The sequence below is a fragment of the Cydia fagiglandana genome, chromosome 21, assembly GCF_963556715.1.
Source record: "Cydia fagiglandana chromosome 21, ilCydFagi1.1, whole genome shotgun sequence".
Taxonomy (NCBI): Eukaryota; Metazoa; Arthropoda; class Insecta; order Lepidoptera; family Tortricidae; genus Cydia; species Cydia fagiglandana.
Window position 1 is genome coordinate 7,273,318 of NC_085952.1, and position 22,469 is coordinate 7,295,786.

At 37.6% G+C, this 22,469-nt stretch overlaps 1 protein-coding gene and 1 long non-coding RNA gene across 2 annotated transcripts in view; both read left to right on the forward strand.

Annotated features, from left to right (window-relative positions):
• LOC134675276 (homeobox protein XHOX-7.1-like) overlaps nucleotides 1-11,800 on the forward strand; it is a 44,405-nt gene extending 32,605 nt beyond the window's left edge. The window contains exons 2-3 of the mRNA XM_063533497.1: nucleotides 9,678-9,865; nucleotides 11,145-11,800. Coding sequence (XP_063389567.1) covers nucleotides 9,678-9,865; nucleotides 11,145-11,393 — 437 coding nt within the window. The 3' untranslated portion in view covers nucleotides 11,394-11,800. The remainder of the gene's footprint in view (nucleotides 1-9,677; nucleotides 9,866-11,144) is intronic.
• LOC134675296 (uncharacterized) overlaps nucleotides 1-22,469 on the forward strand; it is a 466,888-nt gene that overhangs the window by 406,484 nt on the left and 37,935 nt on the right. The window lies entirely within an intron of this gene.

The window sequence follows — 22,469 nt, forward strand, 5'->3', positions numbered from 1 at the left end:
CTGGCCATCCAACGAGGTAACGCTGCCAGTCAACTGGGCACCATAGCACATGACAGCGACCTAGGGAGCATTTTTTATTTATAAGTTTATTTATAAGTCTATTTATAAGATTATTTTAAGTTTTATATTGCATGTAGTTTAGTTTTATTATTGCTTAGTTTGTATTTTTATGTCCCAATAAAGTCTGATTTCGATTTACTACATTAATCGTCAAAACGGCGAGTTCTCAGTATCTGTGCAATTACGTTGGCACGTAGGAGATAATTAGCAAGAAAATGCATCTCCGGCCATTTTCCGGCCATAACCATTAGCGGGCCACGCGCCACTAGCGACCATAGACCATAGAGCTGGGCCATGCCCATAGATTACAGAATAAAGAAATTATAAATTATCTATTCCGGATAATGCTTTGTTACGCATCAATTCTTTGTTTATCAATAAGTTTTTTGTTTAATGTACTAGTACTACGGCAACGCAAAAGGAGGGTTATGATTTTGACCGTTATGTATGTGTTCCCTCATAACTTCTAAAGTACATATTATAATTTAACAAACGATGTGTCATTCGAATCGTCTTAATCGTCCGCTGGTACTAGGTATGTATTAATTGCATAATTGTAGGTATTTACATAATTTTATTGACATATCGAGGGTTCAGATAATTTCATTGGATTTAGATAGACATATTTTAAAAACTACAATACTAACCTAACTAGTTTTTTTAAACGTTTTTTTCAAATCAAATCAAACATCATTTATCTATTATAGTTTTTTGGTAAGAACGTAAGAACTAACAACAGATTGTGCCTATTCAGTCCTCTTTGATTCAGTTCCATGATTTCACTTGATTAAAGTTTTGCTATATTTTTGAAGTGTCCGATTTAACATATTCATATTCATAATAGTAATACCATGTAGGTGTTTTGTTTTATTAGTGCATACGAACTTAATATACATACTTAAAAAAAACATGAATACTAAGTAACCTACAAAACTTAAACTAAATCTAAAAATAAATAAAACTAAACTTAAAATAAATGATTACAAAATATCCACCTGCGGCATGGTGCCGTAGATGCTGGCAGCATTTCCTCGCTGTATCGCAATACTTATTTTTTGTGCGAGAAAGCTGCCAGATCTACGGTCACCGATATTCATAATCGTTTTAAAATGAGTTCATAGCTTCGATTGTAGGTATGGGAGGTTAAGATTGTTGCTGTTATACATACTCGTACCTATTTGATTCAAAGTTCTTCACGTATCATCTAGATCTTTTGATTACTAAACTATTAATAATTTAATGAAATTCACTGCCAATAAGGAGTAATGAACTGCCGTTATTGTCAGCTAAATCAATTCGCATGTTAATATTTCAATTTCCTTTCGGGAATGTTTGAATTCATGAATATGGGTGAACTTTATTATTGAAACCGGGACCCCTATTACCATACAAAACGTTGTGGTAGGTCTTAGAATAATTAATTAAAAATAATTTAAGAACAATAATTTATTTATTAGGCGCGCGTATTATGATCGGTTACCCACACATTATCATTATAATATAACCCGTCAATATACATTCTATTACTCTGGTCTTTTTCCAGATCATATTATATCTAGTCGTGTTTTTGTCTTGAACTGTTAATTGAGTCTAACAGGCCTATTCGGATTTCGAGCTAATCACAAGATCTTGAGACGATTTAAAGATCAACTAGATCTACATTAGATATCGACTAGATGTGACTTAGATCTTCTTCACTTCTTGGTCGCATCCATCATGACTGATGATCGTGGTTGGTGGGTTTTGTTCGGGCACGAACACACTCTCGCCATCGATTCCGGTCCATCGCTTTCCTCACCACGTCATAGAATTTCTGAGATGGTTCCTCGCCTTTGAGTTGGTCAGTCCATCGTGCTGGTGAACGGCCCCGTGACCTTTTGCCATCAGTATTACCAACAACGATTAACCTTTCCAAACTTTCGTCTCCCCTTCTCATTATATGGCCAAAGTAACTTAGGAAGCGTTGTACACAGATTGTGGACAATCGCACTTTCACGTCGAGTTCCAACAGTATGGAGTGATTCGTGCGCTTAGCTGTCCATGGTATTCTCAGCATACGCCTCCAACACCACATCTCAAAGGCATCGATCCGTTGTTTCTCTCTGCTTTTGATTGTCCACGTTTCGGCTCCATACATAAATATTGGAAATACCAGGGCTCGTACAAGTCTTATTTTAGTGTTTCTGGATATTCCCCGATTACGCCATATTTTCTGAAGCCGCGTCATGGCATCTTTAGCCATTCCTATGCGCCTTTTGATCTCCGGAACACAGCTGCCATCATTACATATCTTTGACCCCAGATATACGAACTCATCAACAGTGTCTATAATACCCTGGATTATAGGAGCTGCAGACAGGCGGCGGCGACTTGGATATCTAAGTCATAACTTGTCGAAATCGTTCAAAAGGACCTCCAGAATCGCGGAAACGTCAAATTTGACATATCTACCTTACAAATATTTTTAAATGATCCGTATCGTAACTTGTTGAAGTCTAGTAGAAATCTAATTCATTTTCCGAATCGAGCAGTAAATCTTCGTAGGATTAGTCAGTGAGCATACAGTCATGTAACAGTTATACCTAATTATATACACTGTGAAACTATACCTATGTACAATACAATACTTCGAGTACCTATAACTAAGATTTGACATTTCTTATCTCATGTCACAAAATTTCAAGCATACCCGACATGTAGTTATCTCTACAATTTGCATTTTAATTGTATGTATATTGTATACTTATGTCACAAAACATATAATCGTTCTACATTTATTTATGTATATATTTTTATAAAACTATTACAGAACATAAGCGTAGCATGCTTCATAAATAGCGCTGCCACTTACCACTTACTCCTGTATTCTATCCGTTTTACTAAAATCAAGTAGGTCATCATCATCATCATCATCATCTCAGCCATAAGACGTCCACTGCTGACATAGGCCTCCCCCTTGATGAATGAAATCAAGTAGGTACGCCAAAGTAAATGTATGGCGAACTTGATCTTAGAAATTGAACAGGCTATGGGCCCGATTTGGATTTTGAAATAGACATCTATGAAGACATCTTTTAGACATCACCAAGATACGATAACGATATGTTTAAGATCTAACCTGTCTAATTTGACATTTCCGCGATTCTGGAGATACTCTTGAACAATTTCCACAGGATATGACTTAGAGATCCAATTCACATCTAATAGATATCTTACTCTATCTAACGTAAAAGTGACATTGGTTGCCCGAATTGCGCTGCAAAAGGGAACTAGTTGATATCTAAACTATAACGTATCTAGAATGGATCTAGTACGTGTCGTCTCTTGCGAATATCTTGAAGCTCGAATACGGCAGTATATGTATATACCAATCAGGTGAGATTGTGATCAAATGCTTATTTTCCAGTAAATACAAAAGTGATCCGCTACTTCTGATGCAGACTGTACGTCTTGTAACTTGAAGTGGTATACCGTATGTTGATAGTCGATATTTGCCACGGCGCAGCTTATTGGCGACGGCACAATACTATCTTGGATCTGAGGGCCTACCGCGAACCACGTTCGACGTGTTGCCTCTCTGTCGCACTTGTAAATTCGTACGTAAGTGTGACAGGGAGGCAACGTGGCTCGCGGTAGACCCTCTGAGTACGGCGCGTTTGGCGACATTATGTACCTACTTAGCGGCCTGTTTCGGCTCGGTTACAGTTGGTGAATCTTTGGGAGTTTTGGGACGAATCTTTACTACATGCATTATTTTTACTACGGAAGTGACGTCGATTAATAGTCGAAGATTGTGTATATGTCGGCGGCCGATCGTAAGATCAGGCAGATCGTAATGTTCCTGTGTATTGTTTTGAGGATATTAGTCACATTAAACCAATATATAGGTAAGATAGGTTCGTTAGGTTGCTTCAGATGCCCGAAGGGCAAACTGCCCAGAAATAGGAGCCCCGCTACAGCGGGGCTCCGTCGACTCAGGGAACGAGTCAAAGATTTTCACGTTTCACGATATGCCTAGGAATTTCACGATATGCCTGATCTTATGATCGGCCGCCGACATATATATATATATAAAGTGTATAACAAGCATTTGACATATTTAACAGACTATGTATATAATTTGCCATATTTCTCACGAGCAATTTACTTTTAAAGACAAATCGTTATACTTGTAACTATTCATATAGGTACTTGATTATTACTTTAGTGATATTTATTGCATAAGAATCAGAATCATTTATTCGTAAAACTTATTATAACAATTACCTATTAATAAATCTCTACAGTCTAGCCGCTTCTAGCTTTTTTTCTGGAGGCCAGAGGTTTAGGTATCCCAGTTTTAAAATAACGCATTGAATAGAAAATCTTTGAAACTTTTCCTTGACTTTCCCTCGATACTAAGGAAAGAAATTCAGCGCGAATATTTCTGCCTGCCTTAAAAACGTCGTAGAAAAAATAAATTAACAGTAACCTTATTAAGTCTTTATGTCAACGATATTTACTTCGATATATCCAATATATTACATTAAAACTATCTCTCTTCGTATCAACATTTGAAACTGCCAACCAAATTAACAGACGCCGTCACACCAACATCGCGCGCCTATTTAATAGACCTCATACGCAAAACTCAAAGCAAATTTTTCAAAATCAGATACGCACCTAGACAATCCAATAAGGATTCTCCTTTCTCGTGCCGTGATAAAATACAACAATTTCAATGGGCACCTGTAGACGTATCAATGCGCGCCACCGAGCTTAATGAAGATATAATATCCATCGCGGATTTATTTTCCAGCGCGCCGCCATTTTGTGATGACAGACCATAGAGCATTTGTGTAATGGCGACCAATTAAGCGAGTTCGGGACGGTTAATAGGATTTAGTTGTCAATGTCGGGCTTAATTGGATTGTTTGTAATCTTTGTGGATGAATAAATTATTATATTTTTGCTTGTGTGGGATTTGCAGGGGTCTTTTAGAATTATTGCGATAAGCTTATTATCTTACCTACTTGTCAGTCAAACTAGAACAAAGCACTTTCTTATCTGAATCTACATGCATTCTGCTTTGATATCTTAATTTGGAATGACGGCGATGTTATAAAATGTATAACTAATTAAATATGTATTTGCAACTTAGTAAGTACCTAAGACTATGCTAAACACACGTTGCGCCACCTACATATCACTCTTTAGCACTATGAAACTACACAACGGGACTTAATCGCTTATTTAAGTTTTAAGATTTACCTCCGACGTTTCGAGGACGGCGTTGTCCCCGTCCCCGTGTCCCGTGTGTATTAAGTCCCGTTGTGTAGTTTCATAATGTTAAATAATCGTGAAAGTTTAAATCGGTGTTTCACTCTTTAGCACGTATTCGAAAACGCTACACTTTTCCTAGTTTATTAGTTTCAGTATAACGACCGAAGTTTCAGTTTCGACCAAAGGAAGTTGAACCTTTCAGCAACGCCAAAACTGTATTTTTGGTAGGTAGTGTCCCATCGTAGTTTCGGTTTCGGCAGAATTTGACTTAAAAATCATGTTTGGGCCGAACGTTCGGTTTCGGCAAAAATGCGGTTATCGTTCGGACTCTATTAGTAAACCTATACAAAAAATCACTGTTTATTAGTTTAGCTATATAAAACTTGACATTTTGTGCATATGCATTGCAAAGCAAACTAACCAATTCAGGCGATAATGCGTAATTTAAAATCAATATAGCCGGTTAGTTTGTGACCGAGTATTTATTTCCTAATTCGAATTTGAATTCAAATCAAACTTCCTGCTAATTATAGTATGCTAATCATATAAAAATTAATCGCGGACGCTTCATAACTTTTGTTTTTTTTTTCTAATTTCTAAGCTTTCTTTATTTTTTTCTTTATTAAAGACAACATATGGTCCATAAACTTTGCCTCTTAAGTATATTGGTGAAATTGATATGTTTGTTTCTAGTGCGGACAGTCCCATTCAGTTAATTTTAGACGTTACTGTACCGTACAAACGGCTCCTGACTGTGGCCAACGTTACCGAGGAAAGTTAGTTCAGCATAAAATTCGCAATAGTTAGTAGGGCCGTGCTATATTTACCTACTCTTATAAGTAGTACAGTAGAAGAAAATCCTATGCCGAAAAGATGGAAATAGGCTCAATATGATGATGATGACTGATAGAGCAACGTCTGCAACGATTTTGATACCACACTCGGCCGGGCTAGCACATGATTGGCGCGGCAGTATCTCGCGGCGAGATAGACTACCCGTCCCTCTTTTGTTAACATACCTAGTAGTAAAAGACGGGTAGTCTATCTCGCCGCGAGATGTCGCACCAATCATGTGCTAGGCCTACAGTGCAAGTGTCATTTTAAACGTCAAACTTCTGTGAAATTATGACGTATAAATAACACTTGCACTGAGTAATCAAAATCGTTGTAGAATTCTCTTGGTCTATCTCTAGTATAATACGTGGTCTGTGTGGCACAGCACAGACTGTGCTCAACTAGTTCAACTACTAAGCACCACTTCCACCATCCCGCTACCCCGGGGTTAACTGGTTAAACTAACGCCCAATGTCAAATTGTACTGGTAACTAAGGTAACTCCAGGTTTAACCGGTTAACCCCGGGTTAGTGGGATTGTGCAATTGGCCCGAAGCCAAATAGCTTGATATTCTTTTTGGGCACCATCTGCTACTGCAGTTTGATAATCACCAGCAATTTCAACCAATCTCCAACACAACACAACACTTGTATATCTGGAACCTACGTATAACAATTAATGTCAGCGTGTTTTAGGAACCAACGGTGTAGATTTCTTAGCAAGATTGTCGTGCCTTAAATCCCTCAAGTATCGAAATGCAACTTATTGCCACATGCACCATTCACTAACCCGGGGTTAACCGGTTAAGCCCGGAGTTACCATGGTTACCAGTACAATGTGACACTGGATTAACGGTTTAACCAGTTAACCCCGAGTTAGTGGAATGGTGCAAGTGGGCCTTAGTAGTTTTAGCCTAACTTGTCATCATTGCAAAGTAGAACAGTATTATTTAATTAAGGGATGTACCGACTAATCGCCGTTTAGTCGCGAATGCCGACTATCCGACCTCCGTTGCAGTCAACAGTTTACAAGCTGTAGAACCGAACATAAACGAAATAAATTATAACATAACACTTTATTTTGTTCTTAGTTTTTCAGTTATTTTTTTTTCTTTGTTTTTACACTATTTAATTGGTGTCCTGTCACCGGTAGTAGGCTTTGATTATGTAAGCGAATGTTGTTAGTTTTGGTTTGAGTCTTATCTCTTTCATGTGTGCGATGTGTGTGTGTGTGTGTGTGTGTGTGTGTATGTGATGCGTGTTACTTAAGTATATGTATTTACTACATATCTATTTGCGAGTTCCTGTAATTGGCTCTATATATCTATGTATGATTCCATTGTCATTTAGTTAGCTGTTGGATCTCCTTATGTAAATAAATAAATAAATAAATAAATAAATAAATAAATAAATAGCCATTATTAATTGTCTACAAAAACCTGACTTAATCGCGTACAATTTAGTTTTAATAATTACGTCGGACATTTTGAGGACAGCTTTGTCCCTGTGGTCTGAAGGTGATTTTAAAATTTCATTATATGCGATTAAGTCCCGACGTAATACATGATAATGCGTGAAAATAGTTAAATTTATATTTAACAACAGTAATAATAATAACTAGTTAGATGGGATCAAGGGTCAGATGCAGAAGGCGGTAATTTTGGACACGGCGCGTATAGTACGTCGGTTCCTCACTCTGCGGCCCTGACCACCGGCAGCTTGGGCCCTGCCCCGCTGCCGGCGGCACCCTAGGTTAGGTTTTTTATAATGTGTTTATATGTATTTTTTATTGTTTTTTAAGTGTTTTTATATTTTACTTTTATATTCATATTATAAATTACCTAGCCTAAGAAGAATGATAAATAAAGAAAATAACTATAGTTAGTAATCGTCTGGCAGACTTTACTTACTTAAAAAAATGTTTTATTTTACCCCACGTAAAATCAAAAATCGTAAAGTTTAAATCAGAGTTCAGAAATTATTTAAGGTGTATTACAATAAAGTGTCTTACATAATCATTAGGCAGTTAAGTATGTCTCAGTCAGTAGTTGCCGTAGTTGGCTACAAATGTTACAGTTACAATCGTAATACAAGTATTACAGTAGGTATTTTCTTATTTGTATTATTTGAGGTATTTAAATTAAGCTGCTAAGACCTAAGATTGCGGGACGACTTAGGCACCTTCATCAGTAGGTAACTGGCCGATAGAACGATGGGGGAGGTCTTTGCCTTGGAGAGGAATATCTTTCAACTAATATGCTATTTAAATAGCGCGACGCAAAGAGCAAAACGATTGTTAGGGTTCCGTACCAAAAGGGTAAAACGGGACCCTATTACTAAGACTTCGCTGTCCGTCCGTCCGTCCGTCCGTCCGTCTGTCACCAGGCTGTATCTCACGAACCGTGATAGCTAGACAGTTGAAATTTTCACAGATGATGTATTTCTGTTGCCGCTATAACAACAAATACTAAAAACAGAATAAAATAAAGATTTAAATGGGGCTCCCATACAACAAACGTGATTTTTGACCAAAGTTAAGCAACGTCGGGAGTGGTCAGTACTTGGATGGGTGACCGTTTTTTTTTGCTTTTTTTTGTTTTTTTTTTAATTATGGTACGGAACCCTTCGTGCGCGAGTCCGACTCGCACTTGCCCGGTTTTTTTTTAAATGCATCCCACCAAAGCTTAGCTGCTGCAGTGACCATCTGAATGTAATCTTTCTAGGTTACGTAATAAATGTAATAATGTAACGTAACGTAAGAATTCTGGACCTAGCCAACTTGTCTGCCGACTAATCGGTCACCCGGGCGCCGATTAGTCGACTAATCGTCTAGTCCGCCAAACCTATCGGTACATCACTAGTATTATTCCGTTTACACACCTGAACATGTCAAGTACGAGTATGTCCACACTAACGGTTAGTGCCTATAAAATTTAGTGTTGCATAATTCATTTCACGCATGCGCTGAAACGGGAAGCGTTGGGTGGTTCGTTCGTAAACCGGTTAGGTGGCCATTAAATAATAATATTCGTTTTCGTGTTCGCAATGGCTTGTCTACGATTTGGAACATACTTCCGGAAAAAAAAATGGATTGTGAACGTCACGCATGGAGGTTGATTTCAGGAAATAAAAAAAAATCGTGTCGCAAAAATCAAGCAAAATGCCTGGCAGACAATGATCTATTTTGAGTTTGGATCTTATCCAAATTAAGAAATCATCGCGTACTTTTTTAGGCCTCTAGTGAACCGTACAGTCAGTTCCCATCAAAATTGTAACTGAAAAAAGTACCATCACGATCCGCAATTACAGTTGCTTGCTGCCATTTAGGGCCCTAGCTAAATTGGTTGTTCAATACTTACGCTATAGAATTTCCAATTTAGTAAGAACCCTAAATGGATTAACAATCCCGTGTGGTGACTGTACGTAATTCACATTGTCTCAGCCCTTACTTAAAAATACTTATTGCAACTTGTATGTAATAGGATAATTAAACTCAACTAAAAGAATATGACTTGTCCGCAGCAGGACCTCCCAGCGGCCCACCAGTTGTACGGTGCCAGCTTCGGAAACACAAGCCCAACCGCAAGCCAAGAACACCCTTCACCACGCAGCAACTGTTGGCTCTCGAGAAGAAATTCAGAGATAAACAGTACCTGAGCATCGCTGAGCGCGCTGAGTTCTCATCATCGCTGAGGCTCACTGAAACTCAAGTAAGTTCAAGCCATGAACACCCTTCACCACGCAGCAACTGTTGGCTCTCGAGAAGAAATTCAGAGATAAACAGTACCTGAGCATCGCTGAGCGCGCTGAGTTTTCATCATCGCTGAGGCTCACTGAGACTCAAGTAAGTTCAAGCCAAAAACACCATTTAACACGCAGCAACATTTGGCTCTCGAGAAGAAATTCAGAGATAAACAGTACCTGAGCATCGCTGAGCGCGCTGAGTTCTCATCATCGCTGAGGCTCACTGAGACTCAAGTAAGTTCAAGCCATGAACACCCTTCACCACGCAGCAACTGTTGGCTCTCGAGAAGAAATTCAGAGATAAACTGTACCTGAGCATCGCTGAGCGCGCTGAGTTCTCATCATCGCTGAGGCTCACTGAGACTCAAGTAAGTTCAAGCCAAGAACACCCTTCACCACGCAGCAACTGTTGGCTCTCGAGAAGAAATTCAGAGATAAACAGTACCTGAGCATCGCTGAGCGCGCTGAGTTTTCATCATCGCTGAGGCTCACTGAGACTCAAGTAAGTTCAATCCAAAAACACCATTTACTACGCAGTAACTGTTGGCTCCCGAGAAGAAATTCAGAGATAAACAGTACCTGAGCATCGCTGAGCGTGCTGAGTTCTCATCATCGCTGAGGCTCACTGAGACTCAAGTAAGTTCAAGCCAAAAACACCATTTAACACGCAGCAACATTTGGCTCTCGAGAATAAATTCAGAGATAAGCAGTACCTGAGCATCGCTGAGCGTGCTGAGTTCTCATCATCGCTGAGGCTCACTGAGACTCAGGTATGTTCAGTCTATAAACTAGGTATCTCGAGAGACTCGGGTAAAGTAGCAAGGTAATTACGTTTGCACATGCTAACTTGCAAGCCAATAACACCCTTCACCACGCGACTGCTCGCTCTGGAGAAGAAATTCAGAGGTAAGCTTACTAGCTTAGGGTGCTCAGGAGAACCTGAGCATCCGTGCTGAGTTTTCATCATCACTAAGGCTCACTGAGACTCAGGTATGGTCAGTTCTAATCGTATTTTGCTATCACAAACTCAATCTTCTTACGTTGCAAAAGAAGTAGTACTAGAACCATTACCGAACGCGCTGAGTTTATGTCGTCATTCTTAGTCACCGACTTCAACCTTACAAGACCAAGAGGCGAACAACTCTCCTTATTGATAGAAACTAACACCCACTTTGCTCACATTTCTTTTTCATGTTTTCTCCTTCTTAAGTTAACGATGGGTAACACAGCCAATTTGATTTCCAGGTCAAAATCTGGTTCCAAAATCGGCGCGCGAAAGCGAAAAGGCTGCAAGAGGCCGAGATCGAAAAGCTACGTCTATCCGCTCGGCCGCTGCTGCCCCCATCATTCGCGCTGTTTGGAGGCGGCGGGGCGCCCCCACTCTTTGCCGCCATGGCCGCCGCCACGCGCCCCCAACTCAGCTTCCTTGGAGGACCCCCCACACACCAACACGCCATCAACATGAACATATTAAACTCTCTACAGCCTCATTGACGTTTGGAGCACGCGGGTACGCGTGAAACGTCGAACGAGCAGCCGCCATCTTAAAATCAGTGTTCAAATTTCGTTGTCTGTGATTCAAAACTTTTTCTAACAGCGGCGGTAACAAGTATACTGAACGAACTTTAAATCAGTAAGTGCAATTTTATAAGTTAAATTCAGTAGTTAATTTATTTTAATAATAGTTGATAATTGTGTATATATAGACTTAAACGAACGTTACGGCAATAGACATTTATGAGACAGTTTATGAGCGAAACGTCGCATTCATGTATGTTTGTTAGTATTAAAACTTAAAAGAAATAATTACTTTTTCATTGACAACATTAAATACCTATAAAACGCATTTACACATTAATTCAATGCGAACTGAATGTTAATTGGAAATTTTCTGAAAAATAGGTACTTACGTAATTGCGAATTATACTTAATTTTACGACTTCTGTACATTTCTCACACAAATATGCAACATCCAAGTATTTCTCACACTAAACTCTGTTTATAGTTTCCATACATACATACATACATACATACATACATACACACATACTAGTGGCGGTGTGTCCATAAAAGCCGATTCCCGCCGGCTTGCCTGTTTTTGGACGTTTGAGCAGAGTTGTAAAGGAAATTGTAAGCTAAATTAGCCCCGGCTTGCCTATGGATATGTTTGACGCGCCGCCACTGATACATACAGGTTGATTTTGCCTCTCTATAGATAGCACAACGGTATTTTATTATTAAGCATTTAATTTTATACCGTATTGAAACGTTTTGTTGTACGCAGCCGCATTAAATTTAAAATACCGTTTCAAAATAGAGCCAGGAAATGTGAAAATCTCCCATGAGTCTGGAATGATTTATTAATAAAATTATCAAAAATTGTGTGCAAACTGTTAACATGTCGAATTTAGTTGTACGTCATTCATCCACGTGATAAAATAACTGTCACTTTTTAACTCCGCGGGATAGAAAGCGACGGACACCGTTTTATCACGCTGTCACGTAGACAAACCCGACCTGCATATCCGCACTGATAATGCATTTATGTCAAATGTAAATGTAAATATTGATATATTTAACTTATTGTAGAGATAAGCTCACCCTAGTTAAGACGTTAGATTTTTTAACACAATCCTATTTAGTGCGAAAATTGTAAGAAATTGAGCCATAGTCATTGTTTTAGAATTGTACATTTATTTTGTCTTTGTATGTGTTCCTATTACATTAACTCACTTTAGCTTCTTCTAAGGCTTTTATTTCAAATGACACCTTTTTTCTCTCTAAATGTCCTTCTTTTTGAAAATAAAACCTTCAAAAATGTCTCTGGTTTATGCAGTCTGCATATAAAATTTTGACGTAAATTGGATATAAATTAAGTAAACAGCATAAACAAGGGACACTTTTCTGGTTTTTTGTCTTTTTGGACCGAGAAACAAAAGAATATAGATTTTTGTCATGAACAGAAAAAGAATTACAGCCGTATTCGAACAATGAGATACGTCAAATACTAGATATTGAAACGATATGGATTACATATGTCAGTGTCAAACAAGTGTCAAAAGTAACGTTTTTGTTTGAAGAAATGTCAATTTTGACATTTGTTTGACACTGACATATCTAATCCATATCGTTTCAATATCTAGTATTTGACTTATCTCATTGTTCGAATACGGCTGTAAATAAAAAGTTCCTACGTCATCACAAGAGTAGATTTTGATGGTATAATGATCCCTGCAAACAAATTCTATGCAGGGAGGGTCATCTCACTCTTCAGCTGACTGTACATTCAAATCTATCACAAAACCAGTGCTTTCCTCGGCAAAACCCTCTGGGGTATTTATTTATATTTGGGTTGGTAATGTTGGTATACTTTACGGCAATACGAATTTTCATTTGTTTCACGCTTCGAGCAACACCGGCTTCCGACACGTCGGAAGGGAGGGGCCCAAGCGATAACTCGCCGTACAAATCTTTCTGCCATTTTTCGCGGGGGGAAAGGTGCACACAGTCGCATTTCTCACACACTTACATACAAAATCCAATCTGTAATGACGACACAAATACATAGAAAATGACACACGTCAAAGACAAATCTTGCAAACCTCGATCTCTTTTTGTGTACGGACGAGTGACTAGTGTCACAACACGCACACTAACACATTTTCGTTGACATACGTCATTGTATTCTGAGAGATGAGAAGTCGGATTTGTCGCTCGACCGATCCGCAATTTGTACTGAGCGAGCAAAATCGATAAATCCAACAATTACTTGAGACTAAAATATAATAATTGTATTTAAATGTAATTTAACGTATCATATGTAAAAAAAAAATATTACATGTGAAATGTAACACTTTCTTTTTGTAAATTTGATGTCCCCGACCTCTTTTTATAACAAAAAACCGAGCAAACAGGCATTTTTGTGCAGCAGTGTTCACGCGCGCGTCTGGACTCGGTCTAGTGAAAAATCCAAGTACAACTAGTTTTATTACCCGCGCTAGATTAAATTGACGCGCTAATCTTGTACCTCGGCAGAGGGGAAATAGTGCGAATGCCGCCTCCCTTCCGTGTTGCTCGAAGGTTTCACGTGTCCTGATTGATTAGTTCTATCTTTTAACAATGTAAAAGCCTTCCCCTGCAGTGTATCTGTTAAATAAACATCTGTTAAAATAATTTACGATAAAAAATATACTTAATTATTAGTACAAAATTGAAGTTTTATTACCAAGACCACCTTTTTTTGATTGCACTTTGGTAGTTGTATGTATGTTGTATAACATTCTTATTTGAATGAACTAACATCATGAGTGAATGAAAATACTCGTAATAATATATGTAACATTCTATTCTTCTTACAATTGCTGTGGCTATTAGTAAATAATAGTCTGTCACCAGTTCAGTTTAGTATGAAAAAATTAGTTCCAATGAAATTCCGCACTATGGCGTGTGATCATATAGGTACACCAGAAAAACAGAGCAGCGCCCTCTTGACATGATCATCTATTTCTGGGAGGCGATTTTTGAATTTCGATCGCTCGATTTTGTCACTCGAAAATTGGTGTAAACGTTTACAACGATAGAAATGGGGAATCTAGTGGTATTGATTGGTTGACTGGTAGAGAATGTCTTAAGGCATTAAGTCCGCCATTTGTACCTTCATGTATTGTGCAATAAAGATTAAAATAAATAAATAATAAATATTGACCATTCGTTTTCAATTCTATTAATTAGTAGTATTTAAATGACTAGTAGTGGAGATAATATTGAACGAAAAACACTAAATCGAGCAGTCGAAATTAAAAAAATTATCCCCTGGTCGGGCATTACCTCGGTATCGAAAAAAAACATTCGTAGAGTTAGTTGGCCATAGTTTCTACATGTTTGATATAGTGGGTCAATTTCCCAAGAAATAAATGATGGCAATTATACTAAATTGTAGGCGCAGACAGTTATAACACATTACACATTCAGATACACACTTACACACAATATATATTATAATCCCAAACGAATAGGGGCGGTATTCTTTTTATAATTAGGTTTTTTATTTTATAGGTAAGTTTTAGTATTAAATTTATTTTGTTTGTAGTTTTAGTTTATTTTAATAAGTTATTTTATATTCAATATGTACAACGAATAGTAAGAAATAGGTACACAATGGTCATTTTAAAAAGTGTAGTATTCCCACGCTTCTTTCTTCTGACGAATAATAGTCGCAAACGGTCATTAAGAAATGTCACACGAATAAACTTAATTACCTCTCTTATTTTATTCGACGAGCTAAACTAACAAAAAGCCTCTTAAACAGCAACATTGTAAAAACAGTACCTACAAAAAGCTGTCTAAACTGCAACATTGTATCCCAATAATCTTAATTCAGTCATACAGTTTTGACCAAGATCGTTTATAAGCCCGTCTAAGTGCTATGGCTTCATGTAGTAATGAATGGGCACAAGCCAATCCGGCAACTTTTTCCATCGCAGTGCTTCCGTCCACTAATTGGCGTTGGTCGCGAAATAAAAAACAATCGCACACTCCATATTGGCGGAGCATACACGGAGTAGTGCTTCGCCGCGCAACGCAGCAATGCGCAATGACAATATTGACAATAACATGACATTAAAGATGATCGGATGTCAAGTGCAGCTGGATTATGGTAACATTCCATTTCTAACCGCAGCTGCACTACCGGTACTAAACGCGTTGCTGTCATTGTCAATTTCCATAGTAAAATGAACAGTAATGCAGCTGTCGTTGGAAATGGACTGTCACCTTTACTGTTGCGGCGTCGTTGTTACCACCGCTGTACAGTCACCTGCAATAATATGTTACTCTTCGAAGGCCGCAAAGATATGTGACACGCTCTTATAGCTCTACAAATAAGATCGGGTCAGATATTTTTGCGGCCATCGTTGTATAACATACATATTATGGCTGGTGACTTGTACCTGTCAAATTCCTTGATAAAGAGTGACGAAATGAAAGTCATAATCGCGGCAGTAATGCGGACTGCGTTTTAAGAACTATCGAATATAGAAGGAGTTTGTTGGGATTCCTGTTTGTTTGTTCTGTGTTTGTTGGGGTACAAGACTATCAGAAGAGAAATTCGTAGGGAGAAGGGGTAGATGCTAAGTAGAGAAAAGAGAGAAGGAGAAACAGAACATCGTAAGAGCAACGTGGACCAAGATGACTAGGCCCAAAGAAATAGATAAATTTATACCTGCCACCAATGTTTTCTTCGTGGATTATCGGACGTTTGTAAAAAACATCAGGAAATAGTCGTAGATAAGTTATATTATGAAACTGGATTTTTCAAGATTGATTTTATCGTAGGTAAATAATAGGTTGCCTGCATTGGAAGGCAGTGTAGGGATAGCTTTAGCATAAAGACTTCAGAGGCCCGTTTTTCAAACGCTTGTAACTTCCCAACTAACATTAGGCGCTAAATTTAAGGGTTAGAAGAGATTTATATAAGCGCCTATTTACTCTTTAGGTGTAGTTAGTGCTCTAAAAATAGGAGTTATAGCCGGCTATAACCCCGTTTTAACCCCGGATTGGGCACAAATTTTATCACCATAAGATTTATAACAGTGCTACAGTAGGGTTAGTGGATAAAAAAAGAGACAAGAGCGGTATAGTGGAGCTACAATAGTGTTAATTAATTCTTTAGGAGCTATATGGGTTGCATATAGGTGACTACAAACTGTTGTAGTAGAAGAGCGCTAAAGTAGTGCTGTAATAGCGTTGATTAACAACTTAGGATTTAAAAGGGTGCCAAATAAGCGACTACTAACTGTTTGAGTAGTAGTGTAGAGCTATATAGATGATACTTTCAGCTTTAGATGGTATATTAGCATTTAAAGTCAATATTTGTAACACTCAAGAAGGAAATTGCACATTTTTTCCTTAGCCCTGCCTGCTTTGGTTGCACATGTTTCCATTATTATTTGTAAGCTTGCACTGTGACAGCTTGAAGTGAAATGTAATGGCGGATAAATAAAAGCAAATAATTATTTTAGTTCACTGATGCCGGTGTTATCTGCGGATTTATGATGGCGAAATTAATTACACTGTCAATAACTATATGTATTACTAACAAAATTTTAAAGGGCCTCTGATCCTTTGCATATTTATCTGAATATAATATTTTTTAAATTGTGGTCCACCGTATTTAATTTTCGCAAAATTACACAATATACGTGAAGTCCGGTTTTGAATACAACAATACTAACATTATGTCTATATTGAGTAAAAGTATCGATTTTTATTAAGTATTTACGTTCTAATTAACAGTTTTTGTTTTGCTTATTGATTCATCGGTCATATTAACATGGCGCTATAGGCTTAGGTTGTAAGTAAGACTCTAATAACACTATAAGATGTACTAAGGTATTGACGACCGGTCTGGCCTAGTGGGTAGTGACCCTGCCTGCGAAGCCGATGGTCCTGGGTTCGAATCCCAGTAAGGGCATTTATTTGTATGATGCAGATATTTGTTCCTGAGTCATGGGTGTTTTCTATGTATTTAAGTATTTGTATATTATATATATCGTTGTCTGAGTACCCACAATACAAGCCTTCTTGAGCTTACTGTGGGACTTAGTCAATCTGTGTAAGAATGTCCTATAATATTTATTATTTATTATTATTATTTATTTATTGAATAACGCCCGTCTGCGACTACATGATCTATAAAAGTGACTCATAACTTCTCTTTTCGACTGTAAGTGAGACAAGAGAGTTAAGAAGCGATTGCGAGTAACGGAGCTATAAAAGAGTTTTTATCGCCTGTTTAGAACTTTAAGTGAAAATTGCAGCTGCTTATTACTCATATAGATGTTAAGGTGGTAGAATTCACTTTGAGCTATAACACTAGCTGCTTAAGATCCATTGTAGCGGCCAAAACGGCTACTGTGGATCTTAAAGCTATACATGGACCTTTTAAAGACCTTGATGTCACCAGAGCCTGTAAGCTTAGAGTATATAGCTATTCTACAGCCGTTATATGTCTTTAGGTGATAAAATAAGTGCTAAGTGTCGCCTAATTGTTTGTTGGGTTGTAATACAAGCGTCACGTTTTGACAGCTTTTGTTAGAAAGGGGCATTCACTTGTATTAGGTTACAAGCTTTTGAGAAACGGGCCCCAGAGTGCGATTGTAAATAAAACAGTTACATTGAACATTTCACAACGCCGCGCTGCGCTACGTACCGCCGATCCGTATGTTCTCGACCATAGCCAATGTTAATTTGTTTTAATGCACAGATTCGTATGCCGCGACGTTCCGAACGCAGACGAACGCGCATTAATTACTCATTTATTTATTTATTTACCAAAATGGCCGTTTATTGCTGCACGCGGCCGGTAATTTATTGTAATTGGTCAGTATATTCGTAATGATGGCTCGCTGAGTAACATATGCGCGGTAGGGTGGTTGGGAACGCCCTTTTTCAAGTAATGAGGAGTTTACTTAGGTATTATTTATAACTAGCTTATGCCTGCAGCTTCGTCTGTGTGGGTTGATGATGAATGATAAAAACTACCTCTGTCTCCATACCAAATTTCATCTAAATCGGTTCAGCGGTTGAAGCGTGAATAAGTAACCCCACTTTGTCATGGCACAGAATAAATAATAGTAGGTACAGAAGATTCACTCTCTAACACAGCCATTCTCAAAGTGAACACACCCTGTAGGGTTCTCCGCAAAGCCTCTGTTGGGTTGGGGTTCCGCGAAAATACTTCTAGTAATAAGAAAAAAACAATAGGTATATCTGGTCGACAGTGACGAACGAAAATATTTAATTTGGGGTTCCGTCAACGCCACGCGCCACGCGCGGCTTATGGCACGGATATAACGGACGGATGTACTTGTAGCTACCTGCTGCAAAGCGACGTAATCGCGGAGTGAGCCACGCCTGGTCATGGCAATGCCACGCAGAGTTACCCTGGACCGACCCTAAATATATGTAGTACCTATTGTATACGTATCGCAATGTCGATAAATACATTAATATTCAGTATTATATAGAAATGAGACGTGCTTTGATCGGAATGCGCAGTAACAGCTTTACTGCTTCCTTTGGCAGTTACTGCAGTTAGCCGACTTTTTGTCTAATTTGCACTGCAGTTATGTCGCCTGGACTTGTCGTTTACACGTTGGTATTTTTTGATTGAAACTAGCACTTATACTTAATACATTGAAACAGTTCAAGGGAAAAACAATAAGTGTTATTTTTTTCTAAAGTTAGTTTTTTGTCAAAGTTTGTTAAAGTTCTCGTTCAACATGGGTATGATTGTCGTTCTCGTCTACGTGACAGCGTGATAAAACGGTATCCGTCACTATCTATCCCGCGGTGTCACAGAATAAATAATAGTAAGTACTAAGTACAGAAGACTCACTCTCTAACAAAACGCGTCTGTTACGATCAGCACAGATATGGCCGCTAGGTGGCGACAGCGCCACGCGCGGCTTATGGCAAACCCCAAAATTGGGGCCGAACGGATGTACTTTTAGCTTCCTGTAGCAAAGCCACGAAATCGCGGAGTGAGACACGCCTGGCGGTGTCAAAAAGTGACAGTTATTTTATCACGTGGACAAACGTGGATAAAGCCATCCTTAATACGCCGGCAGGGTGTGGGTTCACACTAAAAAGTCAAGTTTAGTAGGTAAAACTAGACTATTTTCTGATAAGATAGTTAAATAATGTAAAAAATGATACAGATAATTTTGGACTCATAAACTTCAAGTTTCTTAGTTTTATTAACAAGCACACTATAATTGTCTTGATCGCGCGTTAATGATAAAAGGTGTCAAAAAGTAACATAACTATTTATTATATCTTGTCGATATTACTCGATAAGCACACCGGCTAGCATGAGTTGCGTTCTCACTTCTCGCGCGCGAATCCATACCTACTTGATGTCGCGCTGTATATAGATAACGGAATCATGCTAGCAAGTGATTTATTATGTAGATTCCTAATTTCTGGAATAAGTATATTTAAGAGTGTAAAATTGGTAAAAGTTTCAAGCAACTGGAATGACCTACTTTTGAAACTGGCAAGTCCTCGGAAATTTTAAGTAATTAAAACCAACCGGCTTCATTACAATTTGTCATAATTAATACGAAACTCACAACTTTACTCATTAGTTGGTAATTGTTAATAAAAAAGTTAAACATAACTCATTCGAGTTATCAAGATGTACGCAACCCTTTGGATCGTTAGCATACTTTGGGCATACCTTGTGGGCCGATTTTGACCACCAAAGCGGTAGATCCTAATCGAACAGCGGAAAGAACAAATAAATATGCCACTTGGTTAAATGATACGTTTACATAAAGGAATACATAATATACTTAGACCGGTTTGATTTCAAAGTACCAGCACGCTACAACAGCGAATTACTAAGTTAAAAAATCACACACACTGATAGGTAGGGTAAATCGTCAAATTTAGATTTTTTTTATCATTAGTTATTGACTTACCTATTGCGGTACATACCTTGCACTATAAAACATAAGTACTAAGTAAATCTTTATCGATCGATAAGTGATATAATATATACGTGACTATAATGAACCCGTAGATATATATTACTGATGTTTAACGCTTCAAGTAACCCGTCATGGCTACTTGAAATGGTGCGTTGCCAATTTCTTGAAATAAAATATTATTATTTTCAACACAATTAGCACCGTTTTGATCAAAAACTTCAACATGTAATATTTATGACCGTTATTATTTATTACAAAACATATATCGAATACTACGTGCTACTTATACAAGTCAATCAATAAATCAATCGAGAAACGCTTGACGCATTATATTTTATGTTCTCAATAAGTACTAATAAATACCTTAATAGTAAAAACAATCGTCTGCTAAATAAATTTTAACGAAAGCTGTGTTTAATCAATTAGATACACCCTTATCGAGAAAAATTTGTAGCTAAAATTGTATTATTTGTGCTATTTCCTTGACCCGTTTTATTAACAAATAAACTATAGAAAGAAAATTAAATATACATGAGATTGGTTCGGTGGACCCCACCGATGCAACAATGACAAATAGGATAGTCACACCTTTACTTGGTGTTCCATTTCAATGCTAATTGTCATTTAGTCTACGGTTAATAGTGGTTTATATTATATATTATATTAAATAACAAAATATTCAGTTATTGAGATTCAGTACGAGTAGTACCTATCTACAGCTAGGTACTTAAACTTCGATGGCTCTTTGTGTTCATAATACATGAATAGGTATCTACCTATTTATGAGAGTTCGAAAATTTAATTCCATTTATGATGCTTGCTACCTTAAAATCTTTAAATAGCGTGTATATAGTTATTAATCAATAACCAACACACATACATAGAGGGTTTTCGTACCTACCTACCTATTTAAATACATATAATAATTATGGTATGCTTTTAGAGCTTTCTGGATTACTCTATAGTGTAAAATGTTATTAGCGTGAAATTGTTATAATTAAATTTTTTTAAACACAGTTTAAAACAATCATCATAAAATCTTCAATCAACATATCGCAATAATACTTTGATGCAATCAAAACGGTTCGTCTCAAACGCGAAATTAACTCCTAAATCATTCTGCGCAGACGATTAATTTTAAACAAAATGTATTGTAACTCAACTTGAGTAATACCATTGATACTCATTTACACCTTTTTCAAAACCTCTTTTCTAGAGATCTAATAGTGCTATAAAAAAGTTCATATATTATTTAAAAGAATATTAAACCGACTGTCGCGAAAGACTCAAAAGGTCAGATTAAAAGCAAGCAAAGGAAATCTACTTAGGTATAAAATATTAATAATCGAAGACTGAAGACAAGATAGTTATGGTTTCATACAGATTACTCTGATACGGCATTTCTAAGATATTAACGATGTCGTTCAAAGGGGGAAAACATTATTGATCACTTGCCGCTCTTACAGTAAAAATTATAAGAAATCACTTTACACCATTTAAAATTAAAGTGACCAACGTGAATACCAGACCAAATCTTTTATCTACATACATAATAAAGGTAGAGTCAACAGAAAGTGTTCATCAATTTCATTCTCAGGCGTCTGAAATGCTTCGACAACCAGCAGTGATAGAAAATATCGTTGAATTGTATGAGTGCATCTTTTGTTAGTCTCCCCGTGGTAGGGGCTAAGAGTTAATTTAAATTCACTTGAGTGGGCGCAGCGCGGTAATTGCCGAGTGCCACCTATAACTGATCTTCGCCGCGCGCCCATTTGTCCAGGAATATTTCAGAGGAGAACCAGCGGGCTGAATACAACCGAATGATCAGTACGGATATGATGGTCTTTTTGTCTACGTGACAGTGTGATAAAACGGTGTCCGTCTCTTTCTATCCCGCGCAGTTAAAAAGTGACAGTTATTTTATCACGTGGATAAATGTGGATAAAGCGATCCATAATAAGCCTGCCGAACAACATCAGAATTATCATTTTACATTATGTAAGTGGAAAGATTTTGCGTTCCCTGAATAATCCCAAAAATGTTATCCAATGTGTATTATTGCGTATCAGATTTATTA